The sequence below is a fragment of the Dipodomys merriami genome, unplaced genomic scaffold, assembly GCF_024711535.1.
Source record: "Dipodomys merriami isolate MVZ:Mamm:240054 unplaced genomic scaffold, mDipMer1.0.p SCAF_11, whole genome shotgun sequence".
Classification (NCBI taxonomy): Eukaryota; Metazoa; Chordata; class Mammalia; order Rodentia; family Heteromyidae; genus Dipodomys; species Dipodomys merriami.
In genome coordinates, this window is record NW_027202382.1 from 35,715,878 (window position 1) to 35,731,376 (window position 15,499).

Genomic DNA, 15,499 nt, shown 5'->3' on the forward strand with positions numbered 1-15,499 from the left:
ATCTATCTATTTTGTTGGTTGTGCAGCCTGAACTCTGGGCCTGGGTGCTGTCCCTCAGCTCTTCAGCTCAAGACTAGCGTCCTACCACTTGAGCCACAGCGCCATTCTGGCTTTTTTTCTGCTTATGTAGTGCCTCATGCATGTGAGGCAAGCACTCTACCACTGAGCCAACTTCCCAGCCCTAAAGTCAGTATTATTTTAAATGGACAAAGCATAATTGTATCAGAATGAGCAGGTATATACCTGTAATCTCAGCACTTAAACAGTTGAAGCAGGAGGATCAGGAGTTTAGGAGTAGCATGGTATACATAGAACATCCTTGTCTCAAAAACAAAAACAAAAAAAGAAGATCTTCTTCTTGATAACATGAAAATACTCTAAAGACACGGACCCAATGATATTGAATGAATTATCATTGTCTTCTCTTTTTCATTTTTGCCTGTTTACTCATATATAAAATGGAAGGTTTTCTAGGGTGTAAATTGTTTAAATGTAAGCATTGTAACTTGTGCATTGCTCTGACTCAGTCATTGGCCTAGAATTTGGCCATGTATTTCAAGATACATTGTCTGAATTTGCCTGGGGTGGGTGGAGAGATGGTCCTATTTTCAAATTTTGTGAAAATCTCAGGGTGTGGAGATTATCGGTGAAATTTTTTTCCTTCTGTGGTTTTTTTTTCACTCTTCATATTTTTTATAATAAACAAGTGTTATTTCTCTATTTAAATTTTTTTTATTTGTTTCAGTTTAATGAAATAGTCTCATCACATAGTCCATGCTAGCTTGGAACTCACTATATAACCCAAAAGAATGATAAGACCCCAATTAACCACCAAAAAGCTGGAAACAAAGGTGTGACTAAAGAAGTAGAGCACCAGCCTTGTGTGAAAAAGCTAAGAGAGTGCTCAAGTCCTTGAGTTCAATCCCTAGTATTGTCCCTGAACTCCCTAGTATTGTTCTCACCCCACTTCCCCAAAAAAGGACACCAAATTTTTCTTACCACCACTCGTAATGTTTTTACTAAAGTTTCTCTTCCAAATGAAGTCTCCAGTGAAAAGTTGAGGTGGTGGAGGCCGATTTCTAGAGGAAGCAGGCTAAAGGTGACCAGATGAGTGGAGGAGCCCTCTACCCTCTGGCGCACACATTTAGAGGGTTTGGTCCCCTGAGGGTCCACATCTGGGCTTCCTGATGTACAGATGCTCTCTGCAGCAGACATCCGGACACAGAACTGAAATGTCCCCAGCGAAAAATCATATCAAAACATGATATCATGGGAATCAGGCAGTTTATGAAAAAAAAGTATTTTAAGAAAGTTTACTCCGAATTATGCCTCCCTGAACACAGACCCTCCCCTGGGACTTTAACAGAGTGTAGTGTAGTAACCCCTTAGGTTCGAAGGCCTGGCAGAAGCCTGCAGCTCCAGCAGAGAAGGCACCATACGCAGTCCATTTCACATCTTCTAAGTTCAGCTGTGGACAGCACCTCTCCAAACGCCTGTGACTGTCAAGCTTAGTAATGGACACAGGAACTTGAATTTCATGTAATTTTCATGTGTCATAAAATCTTCCTGGGCTTTTTGATCCCTTCTCAACCACTTAAAAATGTAAAAATTATCCTTAGCTTTTAAGACACACCCACAACATACCCACCCACACCCACCCACACCCCCCTACACACACACACACACACACACACACACACACACACACACACACACATACGACATGACAGTCACATTTGGCCTAGGGGCCCAAAACTGCTGACTTGGATCCTGTACATAAAGCACAAGATTTAAAAGCACAAGTTGTAAAAGATTTCATATTGTAGAGAAGTCAGTTTCTCTAATATTCATTTACAATTTGAGAATGATACCAATCAAAGACCTAATCCTATTGTGTATGTATATATGTACACATATGTATGTTGGTACTGGGGCTTGAACTCAGATCCTGAGTGCTTCTCTTAGCTTTTTTTACTCAAGGCTGGAGATCTACCATTTGATCTATACCTCCACTTTCAGCTTTGGGGTGGTTCATTGGCAATAAGTAAGTCTTTTCTGCCTGGGCTGGCTTTAAACCTCAATCATCAGATATCAGCCTCATGAGTGGCTAGGATTACAGAGCAAATGTACAGGAATAACAACAGCAACAACAGCAGAGGGTAAATGGGGAGAAGGAATGTGACTGGGTCCATGGATGGGCTACTTTAATGGTAACACAGAGCTGTAGCTGTGGGAATAAGAAGGGGACTGGGTTAGAAGGACAGGAAGGAGAGTCTGGTTGGTTGGTAAGAACTGTGAAATCAAGGTTTCAGAGAGGATGGCAAGACTCATTAAGTGAAGATAATATAAGCAGCTAAAATGGAAGAATGGCTTGTTATCACAGAGAGGGGCAGGAACTCAAATGCAGTCAGTGTGAATTTAGCCTCTCTGAACCTCCCATAATTCTTCACATTGCAGGTCACGTGAACACGTGTCCTAACTCTTCCTTTCTTCCTGCTGTGTCAGACTGCATTGCCTGTACTACATTCATCATGACCATTTGTTTTTTACTGCTGAACTGAATTGAATTTTTATTGTTTTGCATGTGATAGTAACCCCACTGACACCCTTAGAAAGCCAGAGAATGTCTCCCCTTTTCCCTCATTTGTTTAAACATAGCATGAATGCCTGCTTACCACCATCCCTGAAGTCCTGTAGTTATAAACAGTTCCTCTCAATTGAATCTGTTCCCCTCGTACAACTGAATAGGGTATATTCATTTCTAGGAAGACATCTTTGAACACCTTGGCCTTGAGGGTGTCAGCTACACAGATACCTTAGTCCAAAGGAAAAGCAAGTTAGGAACATTTTAGGGAATTTCTATTGTGCTGTTTTGGTATGGAAGTATGTCACACTGGCTTTTAAGATAAAAGAAAATCAGATCACATTTCCCTCTGGACTGTCATCCCATCCTTTGAATTTTCTGCCTATTGATTTAAAAATAGTTATTGGTATTAGCAGAGTTTGTTTGTCCCACAACTATTTAATTCTATTTGAGGCATGAAATACTTATTAGCAAACGTACAAAATAAATAGTCACAATTGGTTCTATTTCATGAGCATAAAGTTTTGATCATGGAAAATAAGATTCCATGAAAAAAAAACAGAATAACAAATACTATTGCCACAAAGGAAAATAAGCCCAAGAGGGATATATTTGTTTTTAAATCTGCTTAGGCCCTCAGTCACTGAGAAAGTAGAAAAAAATAGAGAGTTGGGAGTTCTTTTCTACAGCTAGATAGTTAAGAGAAAAAGGAGAAATCGATAGGTTCAAAGGTATGAGTATAGCTATGTCTTCTGCTAATACATAAATACTAAACAATAATTTATCACTTATTATCTAGGGTAAATTAAATGCACATGAACAAAGAATTACATCTTACTAATGAAATCACTCCTTAAATAAAGAAATGTAACATGCTTCCTTACCACTGTCTGAAATGCCAACACCTTGAATTTCCCAAGTAGTGAGAGAATCAGGCAGCACAAATTGCAACTGGTTTCTGGAATTTAAAATGTTGAGATGATTCAACTACCTTGAAACATTAACCCAACTTGACAGAATTTTTTGCTTTATATTATTTTAGAAGAAAAGAAAATGACAATATACAGTCCTATCAGATAGCAAGGGAACATTCATTAAGAAAAATACATTAAACTCTTACTTTTAAATATTACACATATAAGGGGAGCATTCAAGTGTACAGGATACCTTTGTAACTTTGCAAAGTCAAAACATATAAAACAAAAAGTGTGTTTAGGGGCTGGGAAGGTGGCTCAGTGGTAGAGCGCTTGCCTTGCATGCATGAGGCCCTGGGTTCGATTCCTCAGCACCACATAAGCAAAAAGAAAAAAGCCGGAAGTGGCGCTGTGGCTCAAGTGGTAGAGGGCTACCCTTGAGCTGAAGAGCTGAGGGACAGTGCCCAGGCCCAGAGTTCAGGCCCCACGACTGGACCCCCCAAAAAAACAAAACAAAACAAAAAACAAAAAGTGTGTTTATTGTGATTATGTTCTAAACAGGAAAGAAAAACTAATAATTACTTTTGTAATACTGAGGATTAAACCCAGGGCCTTACACTTTATAAACAAGCACTCTACTATTTGCGCTATGCCCTTAGTCCTGTTTTTGCTTTGCTTTGGAGATACCATCTTGTGCTAACTTTCCTTGGGCCACCTCAAACTTATGATCTGCACACCTCCACCTCCTAAATTGCTGAGCTTGTAGGCACCCACCATCATACTGAACTAATGTAATGCATCCTAATACTGTTCATAAAAATTTGATACAACTAAAGATGTCTAATTATGACTAAGCTTCTATATTTCTTTTCCTCTATGGCCACCAACTTTGTATCACATACAGACTTCAATTCCTGAACAGGCTAGTGGGAGACAGGCAAATAAAGTGTACATTACTCCAGTAAGTGTATCAACAAGGAATCAAAAGACCTCAGAGGTTGGGCACCAGTGATTCACACCTGTAATCCTAGCTACCCAGGAGGCTGAGATCTGAGAATCTCAGTGCAAAGCCAACCAGAGTCCGTGAGATTCTTATCTTCCAATTGACCACCAAGAAAGCTGAAGTAGAGCTGTGACTCAAGTGTACCCAGGCTCTGAATTCAAGCCCTAGGACAGGTGAGGGGGGAGGGCAGAGAGAGGGACAGAGACAGAGACATAGAGAGACAGAGATACAGAGACAGACTGAGCCACAGACAGAGACAGAGAGAGACACAGAGTGTGAGAGAGTGAGAGATGGGGGGAGGGAAGGGGGAACAGTTCAACCCAGTATGCATGCATTTGATACATTTATTTTCATGCCTCTGCGAGCAATATCATAGCCCAATAAACTAACAGTATGATGAATTTGGTTTTTTACTTCAAGGCATTTTAATGAGAAAAGCAAACAAATATTGCTATTATCATTCTATGAGATTCTTATAATATAGTTAATTGGGAGGGGTAATTAGTTCAATCACTGGTATTGACAGTACTGAAAAATTTTACCAAAAGTGCTAGAGAATGAACAATGTCAAACAAAAATGCAATTAGCCAGGCATTGGTGGCTCACACCTGTAATCCTAGCTACACAGGAGGTTGAGATCTGAGGATCCTGGTTCAAGCCAGGTGGTGGGGGAGGGAGGAGGCAACGTCCCTGGAGACTTTTATTTCCAATTAACCACTCAAAAACCAGAAGTGCATCTGTGGCTCAAAATGGTAGAGCACTAGTCTTGAGCAAAAATGCTCAGGGACAGTGCCTAGGCCCCAAGTTCAAGCCATACATCTGCAAAAAAAAAAAAAAAAAAAAGCAAGCATCTGGCTGTATGCAGTAAAAGGAAGTGAAATGATTTTATCTTTATCTTTTATCTTTACCAACAATTCATGTTACCCTGATACCAATAACCAGAGAAAAGGCTATTAAAAATATGAAGCAAAACAGAACAAAATTTAACTAAATAGTAGGATCATCTTAACTATGAAGAAATGAGTAGTGTCCAGACTTTTGGCCATGATATTTACATTTTCCATATTTTCTTTCCAAAAGAGCATCAAAGAAACATGATACCTCTGGGGAACACGATGAACTTCCCATAACCAGCTTTCTGGAAAATAGCTCCGAATTTCTGGCTTCGTTACTGGTAACAGGGTCTGTATGTCTGAGAAAAAAATTATGTGCAATTGTGGAAAAAGAGAAATCTGCTTATAGATAAATTTTAAAATGAGTGTTCATTTATAACTAAAGTACTTTCTAAAAGGCCACTAAAGCATTGTTAAGTGGTTTCAAAATAGAACTACGAAGGCCTTATGATTTCTCTCTATAATATAATAGCACTGAAAAAAAGACATGAAAAACCTATAATGATTTTCCTTTTTTTTTTTTTTTTTTAAGTTAGCCTGTAATACTAGCTACTCAGGAAGTTGAGCTCTGAGGATTGTGGTTCAAAGCTAGCTCAAGCAGGAAAGTCCATGAGAATCTTATTTCCAATGAACCATAGAAAACTCAAAGTGATGCTGTGGCTCAAAGTGGTAGAGCACTAGCCTTCAGCAAACAGAACTCAGGAACAGCGACCAGGTCCCATGTTCAAGCCCTATGACTGACACACACACACACACACACACACACACACATACACACACACACACACACACACAAAAAAAAACTATTTTTATTATCTCAAGTAGTTGTACAAAGGAGTTGCCACTCAACAAAGCAGTTTATGAATACAGTGCATCTTGATCAATGTCACTCCTTTCAACATTCTCACCCACCCTCACTTTTCTTTTCTCCTCCCCTCCCCCTCCCCTTCCCCCTCCTCTTCCTTCCCTTCCTCCTCCTCCTTCCTCCTCTTCCTTCCTTTTCCTCCTCCTTTACCTCCTCCATCTTCCTCTTCTTCTTCCCCTTCTCCTCTCCCTTTCCCTCCTCCCCTTCCCCTTCCTCTCCTCCTCTTTCCTGTTCCTCCTCCTCCCTTCCCCTCTTCCTCTTCCTCTCCTCCCCTTCTCTTCCCCCTCCCTTTCTCCTTCCTGTTTCTCCTCCTCCCCTCCCCCTTCTCCTCCTATTTCCTGTTTCTCCTCCCCTCCCCTTCCCCTTCTCCCCCTCCTCCTCTCCTTCCCCCTCCCCCTCCCCCTCCCCTTCCCCCTCCTCCTCCTCCTCCTCCTCCTCCTTCTTTTGCTGGTCCTGGGGCTTGAACCCTGAGCCTGGCCTCTGTCCATGAATTTCTTTTGCTGAAGACTAGTGTTCTATCATTTGAATCATACTGACTTTGTTTTTATTTTTGTTTTTCCTAAGTCATTTATTGGAGATCAGACTCTCACAGACTTTCCCGCCAGGGATGGCTTCAAACCACCATCCTCAGATCTCAGCCTCCTCAACAGTTAGGGTTACAGGCCGCAGGCCCACCGCAAACCTCACTTTTTCTTTTTTCCCTAATTTGGTAGGTTAGGTATTGAATGTGTGTTGGCGACTTCACCAAGCAGCTTGTGAGTACAATGCACCTTGATCCCGTGTGTGTGTGTGTGTGTGTGTGTGTGTGTGTGTGTGTGTGTGTGTGAGACACAGGCAGGTGTATGAAAGGGGTTTCAATGCAGCCTGCCAGTGTGTGAGGACATTTCCCCCCAGCCCCTCCCGGCCCATCCATTTACCTGCGTCCATTTCTCTCTCTCCAGCGCTCTCTCTCACACATGCACACGCACACCCCCCCACGTGCGTGCACGCTCTCTCTCACACATGCACACGCACACACACCCCCACGTGCGTGCACGCACGCACGCACAATGATCGCACGTGCCGAGCAGCCCCGCCCCCTGGAAGCACCCGGCTTACGCAGTCGGCCCAGCTGCAAGCCCTTGTGGGAGCTCCCAGCGCGGATCTGGTTGGCGATGGTGCAGCACTCGTTGAATGCCCGGATGCAGTGCGGCCCCACCGTCACGCGCGCCACGCGCTGCGCGCAGGTCTCGTAGTCGTTGCGACGGGCGCCATCGTAACAACACTTCCGCGGCACTGGATGCCTGTATTTGGCAGCTGAAACGATGGCAGTTACAAGAACCCCGGATCAGGCCTGAGCGTAACATCTCAGGTCCAAAAGGAGTCTCAGCACAGGGCTGGGAGGTGTGGCTCACGTGGTAGAGCACCTGGTCCTGAGTTCAAATTCCCCCTTACTGCCAAGGGGAGGGGAGTATCTCCCACTTCCAAATGATTCCTTTTCTGAACAACAGCCGTAGCTAGTCGACAAGACACTGCCCTCTCTTTGGAACTACCCCAGGAGGGCAATTTCATGGCCTCACCAGGGCACCTAATTCACACTAAGTGGTTTAAGGATGTCCTCACTTTTGAAACTGATGCTCAGGGTTTAGCAGTGTCTGAGGAACATAGGTTAAATAGCCAAGTGGTTTTCTAATACTACACTGTAATGTCCTTCCCAAAGTAATATATTCTACTTGTTCAAACATGTCTTCTGTGACATGTGGGGTAAACCTTACTGGCAGTATCATGCTTTTTTATATGCTCAGATTTATCTGTGTCTCAGATATAGCTGTGTCTTGATTATCCTTGTGACATGTCATGAAGAACTACAATAATTCATATGTAAACGTAAGAAATTATTACAATGCTATAAGCATGGCTATTAGCTGAACTCAGGCCATTAACTCCCACATCAATATTCTTTCTACTGTAAGATGGACAATGATCATGTTACCATAGAAAGAATTCCCATGTTGGGCTGGGAAGGTGGCTCAGTGGTAGAGCGCTTGCCTTGCATGCATGAGGCCCTGGGTTCAATTCCTCAGCACCACATAAGCAAAAAGAAAAAAGCCGGAAGTGGTGCTGTGGCTCAAGTGGTAGAGCACTAGCCTTGAGCTGAAGAGCTGAGGGACAGCACCCAAGCCCAGAGTTCAGGCCTCACGACTGGACCCCAGAAAAAAGAAAAAAAAAAAAAAAAGAATTCCCATGTCTTGTTTTCCAAAGAATAATCTAAATTCTATTAACTGTTAAGTATATGAAATAGAAGAAATTAATTTCCTTCCTCCCTTCCCCATCTCAAGACCTTCCTCCTTCCCTCCCTCCCTCCTCCCTCCCTTCCTTCCTTCCTTCTTGTTTTGCCTCTCATTTGCTAGAGAGTTGCCCTACCACTTGAGACAAACTTCCAGTCCTCTTTGGTTTATTATTATTTTTATAGGTCTTCACTTGTTTGCCTGTGACTGGCCTTAGAACATAATCCTTCTACACATGGCTCCCTGTGTAGCTGAGATCTTAGGTATATATATCACATCTGGCTTATTGATTGAAATGAGGGTGTTGAAAACTTTTTGCTCAGGCTGGCCTGGTATCTCATTGCTCCTGATCTCTTCACCTGAGTGGCCAAGTTTACAGGCGTGAGTCATTGTTCAGGCTTTATATCTTTAATGTCTATCTTAAGTTAAGGGAAATTGTGTAATGCTTCATTTTCTACAGCTTTTGAAGGCAATGATCATGGTATTTTATAATTGTATGCAACTTAGAGTTATTACCTTGTTCTTCTATTTTCTGTTGCAGTTCTCTTCTTGGCCTGAGAATTTCTTTACAAGTTTCATCTGTTATTTATTTTTTTAAAGGATAGAGAAGAAGAAAAGAGGGGAAAAGGAAATGAAACCTTTAAAAAAATTCCATAAAACTAAATGTTTAAAATATTTTCAAGTCATTCATTCAACAAATCTGTAGACATTGTGTACAATGCCTCTTAGTATGATTTCTTTTTTCAAATGGAACATGCGATCTCATAGCCCATAGCTTGATCATTTTATCTGAGGTTAGCTTTGAACCTTTCACCTTAGTGACCCAGTGATCTTAATTTTAAGCATTTAGAGTGAGCAAGTAGTAAACTACTCTTTTTGGTTGCTATTTAAACTATGTTGTTAACAAGTACAATACAAATACCCCCATCTCAAGCATAATGATGAATAATATTTAAATCGAAGGATGAAGATGATTAAGATGTATTCTCTGCCCTTGAAGAGTTCACAATTGTCCAGAGTGAGCTTAACTAACCTTAAGAATGTACTCTAATTAGGAGAGGGGAAGGGAAAAAACAAAATGCTTAAATAAGGATACAGGTTGACCCATTTTAACAATGAGATGTACAAAACACTATGTTGAAAATGAACACTTTACAACTTCAGTGGGGGGGGGAGAGGTAGCTGTGGAGGTGGGAAGGGATGGTAGGGGGAAAACAAAGGAGGAGGCAACAATGCTCAATAGGAAATGTACTCATTACCTTGCTCATGCAACTGTAACCCCACTGTACAGCATTTTTAGAATAAAAAACATACAAAAAAAGAATGTACTGTAATTGTATTACTTATGAGTAGATCTAGTCCCCGTAAGATATACTCCCTATTAAAGGAAGAAGAAATAATCATCTCTCAATGGTGAAGACACCTCATAGAGCATGTGATTCATTCATTGAGTCAGTCATTTGAACGAATGAGTTACTACTAGTTTGAGACTAACAATCCTCTTGCTTCAGGCTCCAGAGTCACTGGGATTACAGGTGTAAATTGATGCTCCTGAAAATGAGGTAATTATTTTGGTTTGTAATTATTCTAAGTTTGTAAAAGGAAAAGCAGCCCCTAAGAGTTAAGGCCAAAAGCCATAAAATAGCATCGTCCCATCCTTGGGAGCCAACCTTGAGTCTGTATCAATGAAACATAAAGTTAGGAAGGCCAGAGTGAGGACTGATTTGAAAATTCTCAGGAGACCACGGAGGACTCGGGTTCTGCACGAATCTGTGCTTTCTCCAAAAGAAACACATTACCATGGTATTCTGAGGTCAACATAGAGAATATTCTGGAAGAACAACAAGCATGAAGGCTGGAAGGCAAGTGGCTTAAATGCCAATCATAGAAACACAGCATGTTTTACCGTGTTCTTGGGAGCTGTCCGTGTTGGCATTGGTGAGAAAGGTGAGCCCAGCTAAGTAGAATACATCCGCATTGTCACGGCCACCGCCTGCCCCACAGCCTAGGTCACTCTTCTCCAAAGCTTGAAATACCTGTCCAGAAAAGGAACATGTGGATCCTATCCAGGAATTAAAACATTTCTCTGAGGAACCAAAGCACCATGACATGACTATCACGAAATCTGAGAAATATATAGCACACTCGCTCCTCTGTCAAATGCACAGAGGCCAGATTGCTCAACTTCATTTGTTGTTGTTGTTGTTGATTGTGGGGCTGGAACTCTGGGCCTGAGCTCTGTCCCTCAGCTCTTCAGCTCAAGGCTAGCGCTCTACCACTTGAGCCACAGCGCCACTTCCAGTTTTCTGGAAGTTTCATGGAGTTTCCTTCCCAGGGTGGCTTTGAACTGTGATCCTCAGATCTCAGTCCCCTGAGTAGCTAGGATTACGGGTGTGAGCCACCAGTGCCCAGCTTCAACTTCATTTCTTTAGGTTGTCCCTTTGTATTTATATACTCACTTATTCAAAATTCAACCAAGAATCAAATAGCTTTCATTTCAGGAAGAGATTCTTAGAGATCAGGCCATGGTTGGTATTTTGTACACGCAGTACATGCTGTAGTCAATACGATGCTTACAATTTAAATATATAAAGAAATAAATGGGTGAAAGCATGAAGAAAAGAATTAACAAAAAATTTTTCCAATGCTGGTGGCTCATGCCTGTAATCCTAGCTACACAGAAGGCTAAGATTTGAGAATATCAGTTCAAAGCCAGCCTACGCAGCAAAGTCTGTGAGACTCTTACTTATCTACAATTAACTACCAGAAAACCAGAAGTGACATGGTGGCTAAAAGTGGTAGAGTGCTAGCCTTGAGCAAAAAAGCTCAGGGACAGTGCTTAAGCTCTGAGTGCAAGCCCCACAAATGACCAAAAGAAAAAAGTAAAACTAATTTTGAAGTGACTAAAGTTTTTTTTAAAAAAGATCATACACCAAAACAGACATGGAGACCAATAGAACAGAACAGAAGACCCAGAAATTAAACCATACAACTTTAGCCATCTAATTTTTGACAAAGGAGCCAAAAACATACACTGGAGAAATGACAAACTCTACAACAAATGACACTGTGAAAACTGGTGATCTATATGCAAGACACTGAAATTAGACTTCATTTTTCTCCCTGCACAAAAATAAACTCCAAGTGGATTGAAGATCTTAATGTAAGTCCTGATACTGAAAAAACACTCCAGGAAAATGTAGGGAAAACTCTGAAGAGATACACATAGGTCCCAATTTCTTAAATAGGACTTCAATTGCCCAGGAAATTATAGCAAGAATGAACAAATAGAACTGCATCAAGCTTAGAAGTTTCTGCACAGTGAAAGAAATAATCATTAGAACCAAAAGAGCCAACCCATAGAATCTAGGGAACCCCCCACAGAGCCGACCTGTTATTCAACACATAAAGGATTAATATCCATAATATACAAAGAGCCCAAAAAATTAAGAAACAAATTAATACATGAGCAGAGTTCTTAGAAGAAGGAATATAAAAGATTAATAAATACATGAAAAAATGCTCAACATCTTAGCCCTAAAGGAAATGCAAATCAAAACCACACTAAGCTGGGCACTGGTAGCTCATGTCTGTAATCCTAGCTACTCAGGAAGCTGAAATTTTAGTTCAAAGCCATCCAGGGCAAGAAAGTCCTTGAGATTCTTAATTCCAATTAACTACCAGAAAACTGAAAGTGGCACTGTGGCTCAAAGCCTTTAGTGAAGAAGCTCAGGGACAACACGCAGACCCTGAGTTCAAGCCCCATGACAAAACAAAATAAAAAATCCCAAAATACAAAAAAAAAAAAAAAACAACTACACTAAGATTTTATCTTGCCCCAGTCAGAATGACATCCATGAAGAAAAAAAAGAAAGAACAAATCTGGAACCTTTTCAGGGAAAAAATAACTCTCCTTCACTGTTGGTAGGAATGTAAATGAGTACAACCACTATGAAAATCAGCATGAAGGGTCCTCAAAAAACTGAAAATAGACCTATGACTTTTTGATCCCACTATACCATTCTTGGGCCTACATCCAAAATAAAAATATCTGCATAATCCATCTTTAGTGCAGCTCTGTTCACAACAGCCAAACTGTGTGATCAACTGAAGTTTTCAACCACCAATGCAGCCAAAGGATAGATAAACTATGTGTTATATAAATAAATAGATGATAGATAGATAAATAATGGAATATAACATAGCCATAAAGAAAAACAAAATTACATCATTTGCAAAAAAATGGATGGAATTGGTCATATGTTTTAAATTTAGAAAACAAGGATTGACTTGTGCTTTAGGAAGGAATCGTCTTGGGGAAGATTATGAATATACAACTATATATACTTATCAATGAATACATCATAGAGAATCAGGCCAAGTGTTGCCTTAACTCTTCCCCAACAACCAACCTGTCCTTTACGGAGGTACCGCATTGACACTCTCTCTGTTCCAGAGCAAGCATAGAAGCATACTACTTAACTCTTTGCATGGGCCTTTTGGCTCTTTCTTGGACTCTATACACAGCACTGTCCACTGCAGTTAACGCCACCCACGAGTCTGACTCTGTCTCCATTTTAAGATTCACATGTTGGCCTGGAGAATAAGCATCAGCATCTGGAGACAGATGAACCTGAAAGGTCATTTGAAACAAAGGAAGAGGACATTTGTAGGGGACACAGCTGTGTAGAAACAGCTGCTTTGCCTGCCTTTGTCTTGTAGATGACATCTTTGCAGTGATGTATTAGATTCACCTGCAGCTGGTTGCCACACTTTTCTTCGATGTTTAACCAGACTGAATCAGATACCAGTTCTGCTTTCTGCTCTCCAGTAACGATGTAATAGACCAGGAGTCGGGCTGAAGGAACCATGTTCTGTGTTACTGGGATGTTTATACTTTGATAAGAAGAATCTGGAAGTTTCTCCCTGGTGCCAAAATGTACAATTTTGCCCTTGGATAAAATCTGAAAAGAAGCAGCAGAAACCACAATAAGTACAAAACTAAGACCTGGGCTTGAGGATGGACTTAGAAGTGGAACAAAAAGTACATTAAAGAAAAAGAGCCAGGCGCTGGTGGCTCACACCTGTAATCTTACCTACTCAGGAGGCCAAGATCTAGTGATTGTAGTCCAAAGCCATCTCAAGCAGAAAAGTCCTCATGAGAACTCTTATCTCCAATTAACCACTCAAAAACCAGAAGTGGCACTGTAGCTCAAGTGGTTGACCAGTAGCCTTGAGCACAAAAAGGTTGAGGGACAGCATCCAGGCCATGTTCAAGCCCCACAACCAACTAAAAAGAAAAGGAAGGAAGGAAGGAAAGAAGGGAGGAAGGAAGGTAGGAAGGAAGGAAGGAAGGAAGGAAGGAAGGAAGGAGAAAGAAAGAGAAAGAGAAAGAAAAAGAAAGAAAGAAAGAAAGAAAGAAAGAAAGAAAGAAAGAAAGAAAGAAAGAAAGAAAGAAAGAAAGAAATAAAAGAAAGAAAGAAAGAAAGAAAATAAAAATAGCTAGTGCTGGTGCCTCATACTTGTAACCTTCCTTAGGAGGCTGAGATCTGAGGATTGCTGTTTGAAGCCAACCCCACCAGCAAACCCAAGAGAACCTTATTTCCAGTTAACCAGCAAAAAGCCAGAAGTGGGGGTGTGGCTTAAGTAGTAGAGCACTGGCCTTGAGTGAAAGAGCTATGAGACAATGCCCAGGCCCTGAGTTCAAGCCCGAGAGAGAGAGAGAGAGAGAGAGAGAGAGAGAGAGAGACAGACAGACAGACAGACAGACAGACAGACAGACAGACAGACAGACAGACAGAGACAGAGAGACAGAAATTTGACATGTCTATATGTTCCCACTGTGTGCTGTGAACTTTAATATTTTTAATTCCTTTAATTCTCGAAATACACCAATGTGATTAGAATATTTACGCCCATTGAAGAAACAGATCCAGTCACTAAATAGCATTCTGTATTTAGTTCAAATCAAATCACTAGGAAATTAGTGAACTAAAATTTGAGCCTAGATTTTTAAAAAAGTCATATACTGGCCCTAAAACCTCCTTTGTTTTGTTAACTAAAAAATTATGTGTGTATGTATGTGTGTGTATGGTGCATATTATTTTGGGATTAAGTTTTAAAACCATGGATTGAATCCCAAGTTAAATGTTTAAAGCATAAAATGAAATACCTTCCAAAGTCCCTGAAATTGTTCTTAACGAGCAGACTGTGTACATAACTTGGCTTGCGGTCCACCAACAGTTTCTCTATGGCCCCACTAGTCCGCATTTGCCTCAGGTCCTTATTTGTTTTTGAATTCCTGCCTCAGAAGCCTGGGGAAAGATCTCATCAGCGCCTGTTGACATGGCCTTTGGCATGGTTCTCTCTCAAGAAGCCTCTGATGCTTTTCTATACCTTCTTTCCAAGGCTTTGCCAACAGGCGTAAAGGAATCACCTCCTGTGTGATGTTTAGTGATAGAAGGGGAATGTTGCTGGCTGTGCAACTGGAGCAGGTGTGATATGATTCAATTCCCAGCAGCAGGACTTGCATCTCCCTGTTTTAGACCAATGTACTTGAAGTAGGGGTAGACATGTAATCCTTGGCCATGAAATAAGAGCTAAGGTGATGTAATCAGGCCCTAATTAGCCCAATTAGGCTCCATTTAGTAGAAGGAGTTAACACATCAGAAATCAGAGGTCCTGGCTCAAAGCAAAATCTTCTTCTGAGCTGAGTGACCATATTGATGTTGGAAACTCTTTGTCCCGTGATTATCCCATCTGTGAAATGGTCGTGCCAATCATGTTCTATCTTAAAGGTTTTTGAAAAGCTGACACTCAAATTAGATAATTTCTTGAGACCACTCTAAAATACACACATAATCACTCTAAATGCTTTTTATTTTTTGTCAGTCATGGGGCTCGAACTTAGGGCCTGAGTGCTGTCCCTAAGCTATTTTTGCTCAAAGCTAGTGTTCTATCCCTTTGAGCCACA

The 15,499-nt window shown here is 41.1% G+C and overlaps 1 protein-coding gene across 1 annotated transcript in view; it reads right to left on the reverse strand.

Moving 5' to 3' along the window:
- C5 (complement C5) overlaps positions 1 to 15,499 on the reverse strand; it is an 81,786-nt gene that overhangs the window by 46,555 nt on the left and 19,732 nt on the right. Inside the window, exons 13-21 of the mRNA XM_070012725.1 lie at positions 13,281 to 13,490; positions 13,010 to 13,159; positions 10,433 to 10,562; positions 9,043 to 9,105; positions 7,358 to 7,555; positions 5,603 to 5,693; positions 3,469 to 3,542; positions 2,676 to 2,815; positions 1,000 to 1,227 (exon numbers count right to left, since the gene is read on the reverse strand). Of these exons, the coding sequence (XP_069868826.1) occupies positions 1,000 to 1,227; positions 2,676 to 2,815; positions 3,469 to 3,542; positions 5,603 to 5,693; positions 7,358 to 7,555; positions 9,043 to 9,105; positions 10,433 to 10,562; positions 13,010 to 13,159; positions 13,281 to 13,490 (1,284 nt within the window). The remainder of the gene's footprint in view (positions 1 to 999; positions 1,228 to 2,675; positions 2,816 to 3,468; positions 3,543 to 5,602; positions 5,694 to 7,357; positions 7,556 to 9,042; positions 9,106 to 10,432; positions 10,563 to 13,009; positions 13,160 to 13,280; positions 13,491 to 15,499) is intronic.